General features: G+C 33.7%; 1 protein-coding gene across 3 annotated transcripts in view; it reads left to right on the forward strand.

Annotated features, from left to right (window-relative positions):
* Positions 1–19,436, forward strand: part of FANCL (FA complementation group L) — a 78,314-nt gene that overhangs the window by 34,411 nt on the left and 24,467 nt on the right. For all 3 annotated transcript variants that reach the window (XR_009521449.1, XM_060026559.1, XM_060026560.1), the window contains one exon: positions 3,133–3,201. Coding sequence is in view for 2 of the 3 variants with exons in the window: in XM_060026559.1 (XP_059882542.1) it covers positions 3,133–3,201 (69 nt within the window). In the remaining variant the exon portion in view is untranslated. The remainder of the gene's footprint in view (positions 1–3,132; positions 3,202–19,436) is intronic.

Here is a 19,436-nt window from a genome sequence, read left to right on the forward strand (position 1 = left end):
AAAGTTGTCTTTTAGATGTGGTCATTTCTTTCTTAGGAATATTTGGGATTGCCAGTTAAAAACAGTGAAAGCTAAAACTTACATGTTAAAGAGTACATAATGCAAAATCTTAATCCAAACTGAATTTTAAAGGGTCAGGCTCTTTTTTGACAAACCTTACAACACGCTTGTTTTTGTAAATACACAAACCTCTATTTCTTTTATCTGATATTTTTTGATACGTAGTAAAGAAATGCATTTGTTTTGATTCTTGAATACATACTCTCCCAATTCTGCCACTCTACCTCACTGTCTCCCAAAACCCACAAGGAAAACAATACCAATTTTGTCTAGACATCCCCCATTAAAAGTAAGTATATAAATCAAAAAGAAATACAATGAGAAACAGTTGAATTTTGTCATTTTTATAGGTGTGTTTTTATGCAGTATTTACAGTTCATCCTAAACCATGGGATGAAATTTTTGTCTTCCTTCAAAAAAGAAGTAGCCTAGGGCTTCCTTAGCTTTGGCCAAGATCGGAACTACTTGAAAAACGAATCATAGATATGTTTCAGAGGCTGGGCACTCTGTCTCTGATGGCTGTTTTTGTAATCTGCCGTAATTTGTGTGTATTTTTTTGCTGGGGGGGGTCCAATCACAGTTTGGGTTGGGTTAAATTTTTCCATAGAAAAGTATACTATAGAGTCTAAAAAATATTGTTTGTGACAAAAATATATACTTAATATTATATAATAATTATTTTCTCTTACAGTTATTGATTTGATTGAATTGTTTCAACTGAGACTTGTAAAACTATATTAATGAAAAATTATAAATTACTCTGTTTTTCAATTAGTTTCTTTAGGTGGAGCTTTTGTTGTTCTTGTCGCCTGGATTTCTAAAGTGAAGCTTTTGGCAGTTAGTCTCTAGTGGCTTTGTATATACCTATAACTTACTGTTGAAAAATAATCTGAATTTTGACAGTCATTTTACAATATTCAGTTATCGCTGTTGTAGTTAGTACTACAATACAAACAACTCCAAAAATGAGTATCTAGGATGCTACTGCATAATTCATGTTAAATCATCCAGAAGTGTATAAATTTGTGCTTTTTAGGTTCGATACAGTTATGTAGCATTTATTATATTATATAAACAGAATTGATCTTGGAAGTGAATATAATTAACACAATATATATACATTTAACTCATAGACAGTAAAGCCACAAACATATGGATCAGTCTCATTTATTATATACATATTTGTATGTTTGCATAATTACACCTAAAATATATATTTGAATGTTATCTCAGATATGTGGCATCATATTATATTTATTATAACCTGCTTGTTGTTTAACTCCCTGTGGATCTCTTTCTTTATCAGTACATATGTGCCATTTACTACCCTGAGCCCTATTTGAATGTAGGATCATATTCTCTTTTAACATAATGTGCCCTACGTACTTAATGACTTCCAAAGTTAAGACACTTTACTTGGTTTATCTACTCTGTATACAGTAAACATTAAGTTCATACTCTTAACTGGGTTGATGATTGTTTAAGTTAGAGAGTTGATATTGTTCATTGTCAGCTCAGTAGATGATAAATAGCAACTCAAGGTGAACTAAATATTCCATTTTTGACCCAAGGAGGTTTTAAGTGTGCATTATTATTTTTGCAGAATATTAACATTTTTTAGAGGGAAAAGAGATTTTACAGTGCTTTTAGTTGAGTTCCATCATTTTTACATATAAAACAGCCAGAGAAGTTCAGTGACTTATCCAAGGTCACAAGTTAGTTAGCAGCACTAGAAACCAGAGAAAGCTAAGATCTCTGCCTGCATTTACTTTGAGATAATCACATGCCTTATAAAAAATAGTGTACAAGTAGTTTTTCCAGTGATTGCAGCAGTTATAATCTGACGTACATCATCTAATAGTTTGAATTGTCTGGAATAGGGCTTCTTCTGTAATCCCAGCCAGACCTTTCTTTCTTTTTTTCCTCTAACTTAGAGCACTGTTATATTTCTATATGGTTTCCTGTATATTTACCTTTGTGTTATCACTTCTGCATAGCTAGATACCATTAGTCAGAGTATACCTTGATAGGTTTATTTTTAACCAGACTGTCATTGTAACTAAATGTTAATTCTTTTCCAAGCATTGATTTCAAATGGGCTGATGTTTGTGACAAATACTATAGTGATAATTTTTTGTGCCCTTTTGCTATGCAACAAAGTAGTTAAAAATAAGAGGATGAAAAAAGTGAAAGTCTAAAACTTATTTTAAACATTTTGTCAAATGAGAGAAAGGAGTTTTCCTAAAACTAATTTTCATGTTAGTAAATTTAGCTTTGTATTGGAAAGAAATGAGCACTTTAAAAATTACGTGTGACTTTCAAGAATCCAGACTGAATCTTAGAGAAATCATGTAGTACAATTCTCTAATAACAAAATTGATTTTAAGAAAAACTACCTTTTGTCTTTCTTAACTTAGAAACCTGGTTAGTCCTATGACTATTATTTTTTGTATAAAACTATTGAGTAATTAATTTTCTATTTATCAACCATGAAAAGATTTTTCTTAAAACTATTGTTTTCCCTTAATAAGCCAGAGACATTTCATTGTTTCTTTTTATTTATCTTCTGCTAAAATTAAATGCTTTTTTGTGGAAGATACTTCTTTAATTGATAATTATATGTGTTCATTTTTGTGCATTTCTTGATTCTTTTAACAAATATTGTCTCTTTTAACAAGTGTCTGAGGCTATTCGAGGTTAAATTTTCGACTGAAAGGAAATTAAATATCAACCATTTTGATCTCTCACTTTAAAGATAAAGAAACTGAGATTCAGTGTGGTTTACCCCTCAAATCACATTAGCAGCTGACCTGACACTGACTTAATTCATTAGTCTTTTTTTCAAAACCGGTTGGTTTGGCACCCCCAAATCACCAAACTTTGTACCTTTTGAGCTTAACTTGACTGTTAATCAGCTCTTAATATCTCTATAGTAATAGAATGGAAATATTGATATATAATACATTTGCATTTATAATAATACTTTTTCTAATATATTCAGTTTTTTGAAAATATTTTATGTGAAATTGTCACACCGAAGCAAAAATGACCTAACTTTATGCTTTTTTATAGTACCCTGCAGAATCACCAGATTGTATTGTGGATTTTCCTGTTTCGTTTTCTGTTTCCTGGACACCACAGGTAAATTCTTAAATTTATTTTAAGTAGCTAAAAAGCACGTTCTGTTTACTTATAAGTGGCCATTATAGATTACAAGTGATTTTTTTCAGTTTTCTTTAAGCATTTATTTATAAACAGGACTTTGAGAGTGTTAAACTTGAAGAAGCTCTATTGACAGAAATTTTACTTTAAATTTAAATCCTAAGGAACTCTTTATAAAAGCAGTGAGCAGTAGGTTAAAAATTGGGTGACATTTTTCAGACATAATGTCAGAGAATCTTTTTCAGAGAATGAGTTACGACTGAAAATATAAACCCTGCCATTTCTATTCAGTTTTTATTGTTTTAAAGTGTTTGTCCTTAGTTCATCCTTGAACTTAGACTATATTGTTTTTGTAAGTGCTTTGGAACATTCTTACTTTGAGTAAAGAATATAGGAGATTCTTCTACTCCTGTCAATTTCTCAATACATTGCTGATATTTAACAAGTTAATGTATTTAGGAATGCATTGTAAATTGTACCATTATGTGGCTAAAATATGGTATGATTATCAACAGTTCTATCATCACCATTCACGTGTGTGATTTTTAAAGATCTGGCAGAATGGTGGTTAGATTCAAAGAACAGTCTAATGATGACAGGCATAGTCCTTGTCTCACCAAGTAAATTGATACCAAAATGAAGAGAAACTTTCTGTTCTTATGCAAAGCGAAACAAAAATTCCTAGTGACGTTTTACAAATGTTCTCTAAATAGAGACTACCCTTATTTTTGTTATGAAGTTTTGGTAGGTTCAAGTGAAAATTTATACTTATATTTTAAATTATAATATATAGAGTAAAGTAATAATTGTCTTGTATATGAAGTTAGTTTTAAAAAAAAAAAGCCTAAGAGGATTTAAATGGTCTTGTGAAGGGTCAAATTTTAATCATACCATATATATTTTAAAAATAGTTTTCTTGTTTTCTTCTTTTAAAACAAAAATCTCCCTCCTTCCAATGGAAATCAAGAAAACACAGCAAAATAAAGGGGAGGAAAAACCCTGTGATTTGCTTTTGATATTCTGATATATGTTATAAGTGTATAAGAAATACTGTTTTGATTGTTTTTTAAAGAATTGGAATTATACATAAATTGCATACTTTTTAAAAAACATGAATATACATTTTCTATTTGGCTCTATAAACTTTATCTTTATGTATTATGTGAGGTCATGATATAACATTGTACCTAGATCGTATTACTCTTTCCAGATATGCTATCTCTAAATTATAATTTAATATTTATTAAAATCCCAAGATCCAACCTTGGGAATATGTTTTTGATGAGTTTCCTAGTTTTTTAAATTTAGATAATCATAAAAGTTTTCCCCAGACTTTAATCTGTGAAAAAGTTTGCATCTCCACAAAAAGACTGTTTAGCACTTACCTTATCCTGCCATTTAGCAAAACTAGTTTGTGACTTTAACACTAGAAAATCTTAGAGGGCAATTTCTTCTGAATTTTCTATCCCTACTTAACACCAGCTCAGTGCCTTGCACATGTAAGTATGGAATAAGTGTTTATAATATTAATTCAAATTCAGATTTAGATTTAATTGGGTCATACGTCAAGTTTTCTATTTTGTATTAGTTTTAAGAATACAGAATTAATTAGTAGTAACTGGAATGTCATAAATTCTTTTTTTAAATTAAAAGAACATACTAAAATTCTTAGTATAGTACAGATAAAAATTTGGACACCATTTTAACCACAACTGAAATTTGACATGTTTAATATTTTGTCACATTTGCTTCAGATATCTCTCTCTCTGTCTCTCAGAAATAAAATATTCTGGGACCTAAAACTTTACCCCTCTTTTGCTTCTCTCCTTTCCTCTTTCTTTCCTTCTTTCCCTTTCTAGAGGTAAACCACTTGACTGGAATTGGTGTGTATGCTGTCCATGCATACTTTTTTGCTACATTTGTTTATGCCATATTCTATAGTATTTTTGCAGTCTGACCTTTCTTATACAACATTGTTTCTGAGATTTACCCATGATCTTATATCATTTTAAATGCTTTATATCTTTTCATTATATGAATCCATCAGTTAATTTATTCATTGCCCTACTTATATGGTTGTTCACAATTTCTTTCTTAAACAGTGCTGCAGTGAACATTCTTCTGTGTTTCCTTTTACATATGTGAGACTTTTAGTGTGGTTTATGCCTAGAGGTGAAAATGCTGTATTGTAGGGAATGCATCTCTTTGAGATTACAAAATATTGCCAAGTTATCTTCTAAAATCGGTTGCATAACTTTATACTCCTACCCAGCAATGCATAGTAATTCCTACTTTCCCAAATCCTTTCTAAGTCTTAGTCTGATTTTAGTGTGACCTTAATTCTTATCAAAAACTGATACTCATTATTATTGTGTTTATCTTTGCCTACTTAAATTTTTGTGTTTTATTATAAGCATTTCTTACATATTTTGAATACTAGTTATTTATTGGTTATATGGGATATAAGTATCTTCTCCCTGTGGCATGTTTTTTAACTTTGTATATGATATATTTTTTCAATCAGAAGTTTAACGTTTCAGTGTGGTCACATTTATCACTCTCTTCTTCGTGATTTCTGCTTTTTGTGTATCGAATGAGAATATCTTCCATATCTTGTTCTGAAAAGATATTCTCCTAAAGTCTGTTATAAAAGTTATACTTTTTTTCATATTTAAATATGAGATAGGAATTGTATTTACACTTGCCTATTTTATATATGCTCAAAGAATTTGGATTTATCTTCATTTGTGGCGGTCTGGGGTGATTTCAGTTTTTCTTTTACATAAACCACTAAAATTCAGAAAACTTTCAAAATATACTATTTGCCTCTTGTTAGAGTCTAGCTGTACATCGTAAGCATTTTGGTGATACTGCCAGCAAGTATGAACTCTTGAGTCTTTTTAGATGTGATAAAAGTGTTGGCAATGTTAGTTTACATTTTGGAAATATGAAGCAACATCAAACTTCTTTGCTGTGTATCTTTTATCATTGACCTATTGGACACAATTCTGCTTGTGGGAGTTCCCATCTTTTTTCTTTTTAAACAATTTTTAAACAGATGTGGTTCTTAAGCGAAATAAATGTTACTATTGTAGTCTAATAGCAAACTTATATTTAAAAGATTGTAAATAGCTTCCAGATAATTGATTTTAAAAAATTCCTTGTCTGCTTTTTGTACATTTCCTCTTTGGATTCAGTGTTTCTGGACTTTAAACTTGGAAGATCTTTATTTTCCTTTCTTTTTGTAAAATAATAGGCATGGCTTTGTGGCATCCATATTAAAAATGGGTAATTTTCCTTATGGTCCCTGTCTTCCTGCTGGGTTGATAATGTTTTGATGTATTTTTCTTTTGCTCTGATGAGAGGTCTGCTGCTGCTGCTCTGACATATTCATTTGGATGAATAATTATAACTTGCACAATGTCAAGCTGAAGATGGTAGGGTTTTGTGCGTCATGACAAGCCTAGTAGCCAGTGCAGGTGTCTCACAGCATGATCAGCAACAGCCAGTGTATTCTGGCTCAGAGGAGGCATTTAGAGTAGTAAGAAATCAGCACCAAGGGCAAGGCTGCTGCTACTACTGCTGCCGTGATATGTGCCAAAGAAACACAAAGTGCTTCTCAAAGACAAGTGACTGCACACCTCTTCTCAGATACTTACTTGTTTACCCAGTCAATTTTGTCTTATAGATTTCAGGATAGAGTGTAAGAGCATGTCATGATTTTTATCTTATTCTACTTCCCAACATCACAAATGCTCTGAAATCTGCTACCCTTTCGACTTCTATATATAGGTCATATTTGTGAATATTGTTGACTGATGAGACCATAGAATGCTCTAATGTAAGATTTTAAGTGCACTGACATTAGTGATTCTATAAAAACAAAACTAATTTTCTCCAGGTCACTGACCAGCCCAAAATGGATGCTAAAATTGCAGTTTTACCTATAAATGTGCCATTAAGTGCAGGCTTGTGAACTGTCTGTGTCACACTGGTTGGAATTTTCAGATTTGGTATGATACATAAACAGTGGTCTTTATATTTTTTATCATGTAAATCTCATATTCTTGGAGTAATGCCATGAATACAAGAAGAGCAAAACCAATGATAAAGCCTCTGGCTGATAATCTGATGGTGAATGAAGAAATTGTAATTAAAGGAAACAGTCCTATTACATAGCAGGGAGCATGATCCATTAGTTAGAGCATCAGACTAGCAGTCGGGTATCCCTAGGTTCTGTTTACAGTTCAGCCATTGACTTAATTGTATAATTTCAAACAAGTCACATGACTGCTCTTTGCCTCAGTTCATATGTATATGGAAATAATAAACTTTTTCTCTTTCACGGAGATCTTAAAATAAATTTGGTTTAAAACAAACAGAATCCTAGGGGAAGAAAACTCTCAATATCACACTGTATGGATCCTGAGGAAGTTCTCCTTTTTTGACCTACTGGATTATCTTTCTTTCCATTTTTCTCTCTGCTGTCCTTGTTGGAGAACTCATAGTACTGGATTTTTGTTCATCCTTAAATTGGTTAATTAAATATACTTTTGCCTTCTTGGCCATCTTATTATTGCTATAATGGTATGGATAAAAAGACATCAGCGGAATCAAAACAAAGAAACTTAGTTCATTATTGAGATTATGTGATATGGTAGATCTGTGTGATATGGTCTGAGCTATTGGACTCATTAACCTATTAACTGCCTTTCTTTTTTTTTTAAATAACATAATTTATTTTAAAAGTACTCCTACATTGATTTTAAAAAAGAGAAAATACAAATAAGCAAAATTAAGAAAATATAAAGTCACCCATAATGCCTTCATTTAGCATTGGGATCTCACTGGATAATAGTTCTGAACCTGTGCTTATCACTTAGCAAAATATTTTTTGAAACATTGTTGATAATGCTGTGCATTTATTATTCCAGGTAATCCTTAGAATAATGTAGTTTTTAGTTATAATTGGGTTTACATTTATCCATCCAATTAAGAACTGATATGTTCACAGTCTAGGAACTGCTTATCTCTACATTTATTTAGGTCCCCCAGTTAAGTAGCAGTAGTTTCTTAATCCACATCTTGTACATTTTTGTTGAGTTTATTCCTAAGTATGAAGTTTTTTTTGCTATTGTGAATGTGATCTTTTTTAAAAAATCATATTTTCTAGTTTATTTTTATAATGTGGGCAAGCTATTAATTTTTTTAAGGTTATACTTTAATAAAAGTTGTATATGAACATAAAGAGTTAGGTTTACAAGGGTTTTTGTTGTTTGTTTTCTTTTTAGACAAAATGGCACGTCCTAGCCTCCTTCTCACCTTTTTCTCCCTCTCCAGGGTCAACTACTTTTAATTGTTAGTTGATCCTTTTGGTGTTATAATAAAATTTCTATCATTACATGCTCTTGTAATTATACTACTTTTTGTTTGTTGGTTTGGTTTAGGCATTATCTGTTAACTTTCCACTGTAGATAATGGGGAATTTGCTGTTTCTTCTACCTTTCCCCACTCCATACACACATATACTGCCTATCCTTCCCAGATAGTTATCTTGTAATTTTGATTATGTCAATATTCAGTGTTTACATTATTATTTTGAACATATATGTATACTATGCAGAGATAAGCCATGTAGTTAATTATTATTTTTCCTTTGTTGCCCCAGTTTTTGTTACCACCTAGAGTTAACAGTTGTCTTTTTCATTTCCTTAGTTTTCTGTGTACTTAAAACTCATTCAACCCACAGTTTTCCATCAGTTGTCTAAATCTGCTCTTAATCATCTACGCTGGGTTTTCTATTAGCTTTACTTTCTGGTAAATTTCATCAGCTTTTCCTAATAGCCTTCCTGTTGAGTTTTTTTTTACTTATACTATCATGTTCATTTCTAAGAGTTTACTTAATTGATAAATCTTCTCTTGTCCCCAGAGATACTAATAATATGTCTTTTTTTCCATCTGAGTAGTTTCTATTTCCTTGAGTTGCTCTTTTTCTAGGCTTATTGTCTTTGGTTACCTGCTCGTGATTAAAAGTCAGCTATTTGAAAGCTCTGAGTGTGAGTGGGGCTTGTCAACTGTGAACTTCATTGTAGAGTCACCTGAGTAGCTCTCATAATGGGGAACCCAAGTGTCAGTATTTTAGGTCTTTTTGATTAATTGGTCAGATTTCTTGGAGAAGACTCTTCCAGCCTTCTGCCTAGAAGTCACTGAGCAAGCAGAAAACGCTCCCTTGAGGCGAGAGTGGAGCAACACTGTTGGGCAGGAAACAGCAGTCTGAATTAGTAACATTTAACTCTATGGCATCCTCTACGGATAGGGCTGAACACCACGCAGCTGTAAAAGAGAAGTGCTTACAGAGTGAACCTCCATTATCACAGGCAGATAGTGAGAGTAGATTTGGAGTTGAGGGGCAAAAAATGATATCCTAGCTACCCCATGGTATTTTCAGACTTTAAAAATTTGGCCATTCTTAGTTCTATGTAGCAGTAATTTTCAGTTTTATTGTTTCTTGCTGATGTCTACAAGTAGATTTTTTAGATGATTTTTTATCCAGTGGCTTTGTTAAACTCTTTATCTAATAATCAGTAGTTCATTGAATTTTCTATGAACATAATCATATCATTTGTAAATGATAGTTTTATTTCCTCCTTTGCCATCTTTACGCCTTTCTTTCTTTCTTTTTTTTTTTTGCCTTACTGTTCTGGCTAGGATATCTAATAAACTGTGAAACGTGAATAGTAAACACAAGCATTCATGTTTTATTCCTGTTCTCAAAGAGAAGTCTTTGTTTTCATCATTAGGTAGATTTTTGCTCTATAGTTCTTGTACTGAAATCCTTAACCAATAATTAATAGAATTTATTTCTGTTTCTGGTTTGCTAAGAGTTTTGTTATAAATGAAAGTCGAATTTTTTCAAGTATATTTTCTCTATGTTAGATAATCAAATGGATTTTCTCCTTTATTCTGTTCATGTGGTGAATTATATTGTTCGATTTCCTAATGTTAAATAAATCTTGCCCTCTTGAAATAAACCCAGTTAGGTTGTGGAGTATTTTAAATCTATATGTTGATCAATCAGTTGATTGGTCAGTAGATACACACACATACATATGTTCGTATACACATATACAATTTCCAGTATAATATATTTCCACATTCTGTTTCTTTTGCATCTATGCTCATAAGAGCAATTCCTTTGTTTTCCTGCTTCCAAAATTTGGTTTTATTGCCTCTTCAGTTCTCCTTGTTTTTGTGAGATTATGCCTTAAAGGAAAAAACAACAACAATGTAGTAAGTTTGGGGCTGGGGTAAAATTAAATCTGTGTGTTCAATCCACCTTCCTTACCAAGTAGCTGTAACCCTCTTTTTGCCTAATGTTAGATGTGTAGTTTATACTTTATTTGAATTGTAATGTATAAACTAGTTGTGAACATAATGTTAAAATCCTTTTCATTGCTTTCACCCATGGGCTGCTAGCTAAAGCTAGCAGCTTTAAAAATTTTAAATAAGTATGCTAACTATGAATGGGGTTTGACATTTCGAGCTAGAGGCAAGTGATGAAAGAAAGAAATCCTCTGACTTATTTTCTTGCCTTCTTGTATAATTTGGAGGGGATTAGTGTGGGAAGTTTGGGGTTCTTTGGGCATTCATAGAACTTAGGTAAGATAAGTAAGAGACCTGACTCACGAAGATCTAGTAGGGAAGTTATATCCTATTTTTAGTGCTTCATTAGATGAAATTGTGATTCTGTCATGGTCAAGTCTTTCTTCTTTTTTCAGGTTACCTTGAAACAGTACATAAACAGAAAATCAAGAAGCAACATTTTTTTCAGTGGGAAATAGTTTAAATGCAACAGGCATTTAATATCTACAGATGGTCCCTGACCTAATTTGACTTAGGATTTTTCAACTTTACAATGGTGCAAAAGTGATACACATACAGTAGAAACCTTATTTTGAATTTTGATCTTTTTCCTGGTTGGTGATAGGCCAAATGATGCCCTGCGATGCAGGACGGCAGCAGCCAGCCACAGCTCCCCGTCAGCCACTCTGTCACAAGGGCAAACAACCGATACACTTAGAACCATTCTGTACCCATACAGTGATTCTGTTTTCACTTTCACAGTATTCAATAAATTACAGGAGATAGTCAACACTTTATTATAAAATAGGCTTGTGTTAGATGATTTTGCCCAACTGTAGGCTAATGTAAGTGTTCTGAGTGTGTTTAAGGTAGGCTCCGCTAAGCTATGATGTTCCATAGGTTTGGTGTATTAAATGCATTTTCAACCATTTAACTGGACATAACCCCATCATAAGTTGAGGAAGATGTGTACTGTATGTGTAGCACTGAACTGGCTCCTAAGGAATTTAAGGTGAGTTAACCAGGTTCTAACATCCTAGGGTAGGCTTTCAGGAGTAACTTTTCAGTCTGATAAGGAGATAGGTACTTAAAAAGATAATTTCAGTAAAATGTGTTGAGTGATGTGTGTGGTGAGCCATTTTGATAAGATGGAGAAGAGGTACATAATTCAACCTGATGTGGTCAAGCAAGTTTTCTGGATAAAGTGTTACTTGAGTTCAGTGAGTCTTGAGAAGTGAGAAATTAGGCTTGGGAGGACACATGATACTTTAGGAGAGAACTGCTGGAGGCAAAGGACAAAGGCATAACATTGTAGGAGATAATACATGCATTACACATCGTTTGGAACTCTGTAGTCAGAGATAAGACTGGAGCTTTTGCTTAGAGTTAGGCAGGGTCTGCTATACCAGTTCTGATGGTCTTGGACTTTATCCCAAAGTGATGGGGTTATAAGGAAGAAAGGTGGCATGGTCACAATTTTTGTTTTATAGTAGCATTTCTCAAAGTGTTTTTTTGTTTTGTTTTAGGCTATTAATAGGAAGGTGGAGAAAGGACTCTGATCTAATACACTTATGAAATTCTAGTTTTAAGTAAGTTCTGCTATTTCTTGATTTAGGATTTCTCATCTTTCTTGGTATGCCAAGTTGTATTATAAATCTCTGGCATGACCTTTGTTTTCCTTCCTCTCAGAGCACCTCTGCAGATTAGTTTTCAGCAAAACAAGTTTTTTTTTAATAGGTCACTCTGTGTAGAGGAAGGTTCTAAATGAGAATGGCAAGACTATAGAGAAGAAGACTGAGGGGCAGCTGTGTACTTACCCATGCAGACAGTAATTAGGGTCTGTTCTAGGTTAATGGTTGCAGGGAAGGATGAAAGGGGATTGTTTGGGAAAATTCCACAGATTATATTGATAGAACTTGGTGATGGATTGGGCATGAGATCCCATGGATAACTGCCACTGCTTCTGCTGGGGGTAACTAGATTAGATAGATTGTAGTACTGCCAAGTGAGGTAGAGAATGCAGTAAGAAGAGGTTTAGAGGCAGATTCAGTTTGGGATTTGATGAGCTTGGCATGCCTATGGTATGTCTAAATAAAATGTGTTTAGTGGGCAGTTGGAGATATAGCTTTGAATCTCATACAGTCAGTTACTTGCCAGATAAAGGAAGATCAGTATAATTTCAGTTGATTGCTAAGGTTATCAAACTTAGAAGATTTGAGATAAGTGCTTTGTGAGCACATGAGATACTTTTATGGTATGGTAAAATTCTTCCATGAATTTAAAGACCCAATGAGACTGTTAGTATGGAACAGGTTTTTTTATCAGATGATTTCAGTACCAATTTAAGGTACATTAAGTAATTTACTTGCTGATGTTAATAGATCTGACTTTGTTGCAGACCTTCATGGTAGGCTTCAGAGCTAATTCTGCTGGATCACTTGTAACATAGTAAAAAGAGAACACAGAGTCTTAAAGTCTGGGTTAAATTCTAGCTTTATCCCTACAGTGCATGACCTTGGGTAAATCATTTAACTTCATAAAAAGAGGGAAGGAATATTTAAGTCATAGATTGCATGACTTTGTAAGAGTAAATTGAGTTATTTGGTAGTGCTTTTGAATTGTAAAGTGCTGTATAGGTGTACAAAGTGATTTAGGGAGGTAACACAATTTGCAAATTGGTTAGCTTTTAAAGTAGCAAGACTTAATATGGGCAAAGAAATGATATCTCTCAATATACATTTGTATTATATTGTGTAATGGTATATATAAACACACCCACGTTTATATATAACAACACGTAATTGGTATCTCTCTCTTTGTATGTTGAACTACATGTACTCTAAAGACAATGTTTCCATTTATATGCAACAATCGAGAAGTATTCTGGTGTTGAAAAATGAAATAGGGATGATAAATGCAAAATGACCGTCAATCTCACCAGGCTATCTGGTTGTGGTAGATGACTCTGCATACATCGTACCATAAGTAACATAGATGAGAGGTGTTGAGAGAAATATTGTTTGGACTGTAGTTTGGAGGAAACCAATAAAATATTCTTATATAGCAAGTGTCCCACGTAAAAGAAAATATATAAATATCAGTCTCCAAATGGCTTCTTAATGTTGTGATTTATATTTTAAATACTTTTGGGTAAAAAAGATTGTCTTAGCTAATATCAGTAAAGCAATTTTTCTTCAACACAAACACAGCTTGTTAACATTCTCTACCTTATGTTTTGTCCCTGTCAGGGACCCTGTCTGGCAAATTGATGTGCATGCACTATGTCTATTTATATTTTTTTTTAATCCAAGGGATAGTTTAAAATATGTGAGTATTGGTATACTTGTGTGTGTGTGTGTGTGTGTGTGTGTGTGTGTGTGTGTGTGTGTGTGTGTGTGTTTTAAACCATCCTTTTGGAAAAAATAGATGCCCATTATTGAAAATAAAGATCTAGTAGATTAAAGACAAATGATAATTCAGATCTGAAAGACATGTTAATTCAAATATGATCTGCTAGAATCACTGAGTAATACTTTCAGCTATGAAATATACTTACTTTTACCCTCTTTTTGTGCTAAAAAAGTTGAATATTAGAAGCCAAACTAATTTGGCAGATGGATATAATGAAGCAAACTAGAATTTTGGAGTTGGTAGATAGCAGAAGCAATGGGACAGTGTTTTTTTTAAATGATGTCACTGCTGGTAGGTAGTTAGTTCCCTGGCTCTGGCTGTGAAGGTAACATTGGTAGCTAGCAACACACATATTCTGTCATTAGTCTTGACCTTATCTGAAAGCAAAGATTTTTGTGACTATTTATTTCCTTATTTTGTTGTTTTTAGTGTAATTATTTTATTTTATTTTTTTATTTAGTAATAAAAATTAGAGTCAACTTTTTTGATGAGGGGAGTAGCACCCTCTTTTGGTATGACTTACCTGGAACAAAAAGCTAGAAGATGAGTTTGTTTTTTACTGATTGGCTTGATTTTTTTTAATTATGTAAAACTTTATTTTAATACAAAATAAAGGCAGTTTATTTTGTATTAAACGATTAACATAGCATATTAGAAATGTACTTGAACCAAATACTAAGGGTCTTAAGTAGCAATGTGCAAGACATGGTTTTTCTCAGAGTTAACATCTGAGAGATAAAGAAGAATGGATAAACAACCACAGGAGTTTATCAGTCGGGTCAAATTGCCACAATATCTAAGCCCTCTCCTGGCATTCTTAGCATCTTACTTTATTATTTTTTTAAATTGTGGTAAGATACACAAAAATTTACTCTTAATCATTTTTAAAGGTGCAGTTCAGTGGTATTAATACATTCATAATGTTGTTGCTACCATTACCACCATCCATCTCCAGAACTCTTTTCAAATCTTGTAAAACTGAAATACTGTACCCATTAAACAATAATTCCCTATTCTCCTCTTCCACCAGCCTCTAGTAACCACCATTCTACTTTCCGACTCTCTGGTTTTGACTATTCTAAGTACCTCACATAAGTGGAATCATACAGTATTTGTGTTTTTTTTTGCGGTACGTGAGCCTCTCACTGCTGCGGCCTCTCCCGCTGCGGAGCACAGGCTCCGGACGCGCAGGCCCCGGACGCGCAGGCTCAGCGGCCATGGCTCACAGGCAGCCACTCCACGGCATGTAGGATCTTCCCGGACCGGGGCACGAACCCGTGTCCCCTGCATCGGCAGGCGGACCCTCAACCACTGCGCCACCAGGGAAGCCCAGTATTTGTCTTTTTTGACTGGCTTACTTCACTTAGCATAATACCCTCAAGGTTCATACAAGTTGTAGCCTATGTCAGAGTTTTCTTCCTTTTTGAGACTGAAAAGAAGCCATTGCATGTATATACCACATTTTGTTTATCTGTTCCTCCATTGATGGACTTGAATTGCTTCCACATTTTAGCTCTTGGGAGTAGTGCTGCAGTGAACATTGATGTGCATTATGGCTCTTTGAGTCCCCACTTTCAGTTGCTGGATCATATGGTGATTCTGTTTTTAATTTTTTGAGAAACTGCCATACTGTTTTCCAGAGCTGCTGTACCATTTTACATTCCCACCAACAGTGCACAACAGTTCCAGTTTCTCCACATCCTCCGAAAAACTTACTTTCTGTTAATGGGTGTGAATGAAGTAGTATTTATTATAGTTTTGACTTGCATTTCCTTAAGTGATACTGAATATCTTTTCATGTACTTATTGACCGTTTGTATATCTTCTTTGGATAAATGTTTTATTCCGTTCCTTTGCCCATTTTTAAATTAGGTTATTTTTGTTGTTGAGTTTTAAAAGTTCTCTACATATTCTAGGTATTAATTCCTTATCAGATATATGATTTGCAAATATTTTCTCCCACCTTGTGTTGCTTTTTTACTCTGTTGCTATTGTCTTCTGATGCACACATTTTTTTAAAAATAAATTTATTTATTTTTGGCTGCTTTGGGCCTTTATTGCTGTGTGCAGGCTTTCTCTAGTTGCAGCGAGCAGGGGCTACTCTTCGTTGCGGTGCAGGGGTTTCTCATTGCAGTGGCTTCTCTTTATTGCGGAACATGGGCTCTAGGTGCGCGGGCTTCAGTAGTTGTGGCTCACAGGCTCTAGAGTGCAGGCTCAGTAGCTGTGGTGCACGGGCTTAGCTGCTCCGCGGCATGTGGGATCTTCCCAGACGAGGGATTGAACCTGTGTCCCCTGCATTGGCAGGCTGATTCTTAACCACTCTGCCAGCAGGGAAGTCCCCTGATGCACAAAAGTTTTTAATTTTCATGAAGTCCAACTTATTTTTTCTATTGTTGCCAGTGCCTTCGGTGCTTTATTGAAGAAGTCATTGCCCAATCCAATGTCACGAAGCTTTTTTGCCCTGTGTTTTTTTCTGAGAGTGTTATACTTACAGCTCTTACATCTAGGTCTTTGATCCATTTTAAGTTACTTTTTATATACAGTGTTAGATAAGGAGCCAGCTTAATTACTTTGTATATTGATAGCCAGTTTTCCTAGCACCATTTGTTGAAAAGATTGTTCGTTTCTCATTGAATAGTCTTGGTAACCTTGTCAAAAATCATTTGATCATGTATATGAGGGTTTATTTCTAGGCTCTCTATTCTGTTCCATTTGTCTATATATAGACTGTCATATGCTAGTACCACACTGTTTTGATTACTGTAGCTTTGTAGTAAGCTTTGAAATCAGAAAATGTGATTTCCACTTTTTTCCTCCAGCTTTGTTGTTCTTTTTCAAGATTGTATGGCTATACAGGGTCTCTTAAGATTCTATATGAATTTTAAGATAGGATTTTCTATTTCTGCCCAAAAACATATCATTGGGATGTTGAAAAGGATTGCATTGTCTTTCAGTACATGAATCTGGCTTGAGATTCCTTTTTTTGATGTCTTCTTTAATTTTTTTCAGGAATGTTTTTTTGTTTTCATTTTATAAGTCCTTAACCTTCTTGGTTAATTCCTAAGTATTTTATTCTTTTTTGATGTTATTGTAAATGAAATTGTTTTCTTAATTTCCTTTTTGGATTGTTCATTGTTGCTGTTCAGAACGCAACTAATTTTTGTGTATTGACTTTGCTGGTGGTCAAAGTGGCCACTTCACTGAATTAATTTCTTAGTTCTAACAATTTTGAGGGGGGGAATATAGGTTTTTTACCTGTAACATTATATCATCTGCAAGCAGGGATAATTTTACTTCTTCCTTTCTAGTTTGGATGCTTTTAATTTCTTTTTCTTGCGTAATTGATCTGGCTAGAACTTCCAATATTGTGTTGAATAGAAGTGATGAAAGTCGGTATCCTTGCCTTGTTCCTGATCTTAAAGGAAAAGCTTTCAGTCTTTCAACATTGAGTGTGATGTTTGCTGCAGTTTTTCATAATATGGCTTTTATTATGTTGCAGTAACTTTCTTTGATCCTAGTTTGTTGAGTGTTTTTATCATGAGAGGGTGTGAAATATTGTCAAATGCTTTTTGTGTGTCAGTTGAGATGATCATATGGATTTCTTCATTCTGTTAATATAGTGTATTACATTTTATTGATTTGCATATGTTGAGCCATCCTTGCATTCCAGGAATAAATCCCGCCTGATCTCAGTGTGTAATCTTTTTTTTGTGTGTGTGTGGTACGCGGGCCTCTCACTGTTGTGGCCTCTCCCGTTGCGGAGCACAGGCTCTAGACGCGCAGGCTCAGCGGCCATGGCTCACAGGCCCAGCCGCTCTGCGGCATGTGGGATCTTCCCGGACTGGGGCACGAACCCGTGTCCCCTGCATCGGCAGGTGGACTCTTAACCACTGCGCCACCAGGGAAGCCCTGTAATCTTTTTAATATGCTGCTAAATTTGGTTTGCTAGTATTTTGTTGAGGATTTTTTAATCAATATTCATAAGGGATCATGGTTTTTAAGTTTTCTTGGGGTTTTAGTATCAGGGTAAAGATGGCCTCATGAAATGAATTAGGAAGTATTTTCCCCTCTTCAATTTTTTGGAAAAGTTTGAGAAGGATTGGTGTTAGTTCTTCTTTAAAATGTTTGGTATAATTCACCAGTGACACTTCCAGGACTTTTTCTGTCGAGATCTTTTGATTAGTGATTCAGTCTCCTTACTCCTTATTATTCTGTTCAGATTTTCTATTTATTTGTGGTTTACTCTTGGAAGGTTTTGTGTCTCTAGGAATTTGTTCATTTCATCTAAGTTATCCAATTTGTTGCCATACATACAGTTTTTCATAGTTCTCTCTTACATTTCTTCTTGTTTTTGTAAATGGTAATAATGTCCCCACTTTTATAACCAATTTTGGTAGTTTGAATTCTCTTTTTTTTCTTAGTCCCATTTATGTAAAATTTGTCAACTTGTTGAACTTTTCAAAGAATCAACCTTTGGTTTCATTGATTTTCTCTATTGTCTTTCTATTCTCTACCTTATCTCTTCTCTAATCTTTATTTCCTTCTGCTGGCTTTGGGTTTAGTTTGGTCCTGTAGTTGTAAAGTTAAGTTGTTGATGGTGAGATTTTTCTTGTTTTTTAATGTCTGCATTTATAGCTATAAATAGCCTCTTTAGTACTTTTGCTGCATTCTGTAAGTTTTTGTATGCTGTGTTTTCTTTTTTGTCTCTAAGTATTTTCTAATTACACTGTGATTTCTTGTTTGATCCATTGATTGTTTAAGAGTATGTTGTTCAATTTCCACAAATTTGTGGATTTTCCAGTTTTCTTTCTTTTATTGATTTCTAACTACATCCTGTTGTGGTGGGAAAAGATACTTTATATGATATCTATCTTTTAAAATTTATTTTGTATGTATTTTGTAGCCTAAAACATGATGTGTCCTGGAAAATATTCCATGTGCATTTGGGAAATATGTGTACTCTTTTGTTACTGTGTAGAGTGTTCAATATACGTCTGTTAGATCTTGTTGGTTTGTTGTGTTGCTCAAGTCCTCTGTTTCCTTATTTTCTGTCTGTTATTGGGAGTGGGGTATTGATGTCTCCCAAATATTATTATACAACTATTTCTCTTCAGTACTATTAATTTTTGTTTCATGTTTTGATAGTCTGTTATTAGCTGCATAAATGCTTATAATTGTTATATCTTCTTGCTGTATTGAACCTTTTATTAATATATTATGTCCTTCTTTGTCTCTTGTAACCTATTTTGATTTAAAGTCTATTTTGTCTGATACTAGTATAGCTACTCCTGCTCTCTTTTGGTGATTATTTGAATGGAATATCTTTTTCCATTCTTTCACTTTAAGCCTGTTTGTGTCTGTGGATCTAAAGTGATATTCTTGTAGACAGCATATAGTTGGATCATGTGTTTTTATCCATCCTGCCAATCTCTGTCTTTTGA

The sequence above is a fragment of the Delphinus delphis genome, chromosome 12, assembly GCF_949987515.2.
Source record: "Delphinus delphis chromosome 12, mDelDel1.2, whole genome shotgun sequence".
Classification (NCBI taxonomy): domain Eukaryota; kingdom Metazoa; phylum Chordata; class Mammalia; order Artiodactyla; family Delphinidae; genus Delphinus; species Delphinus delphis.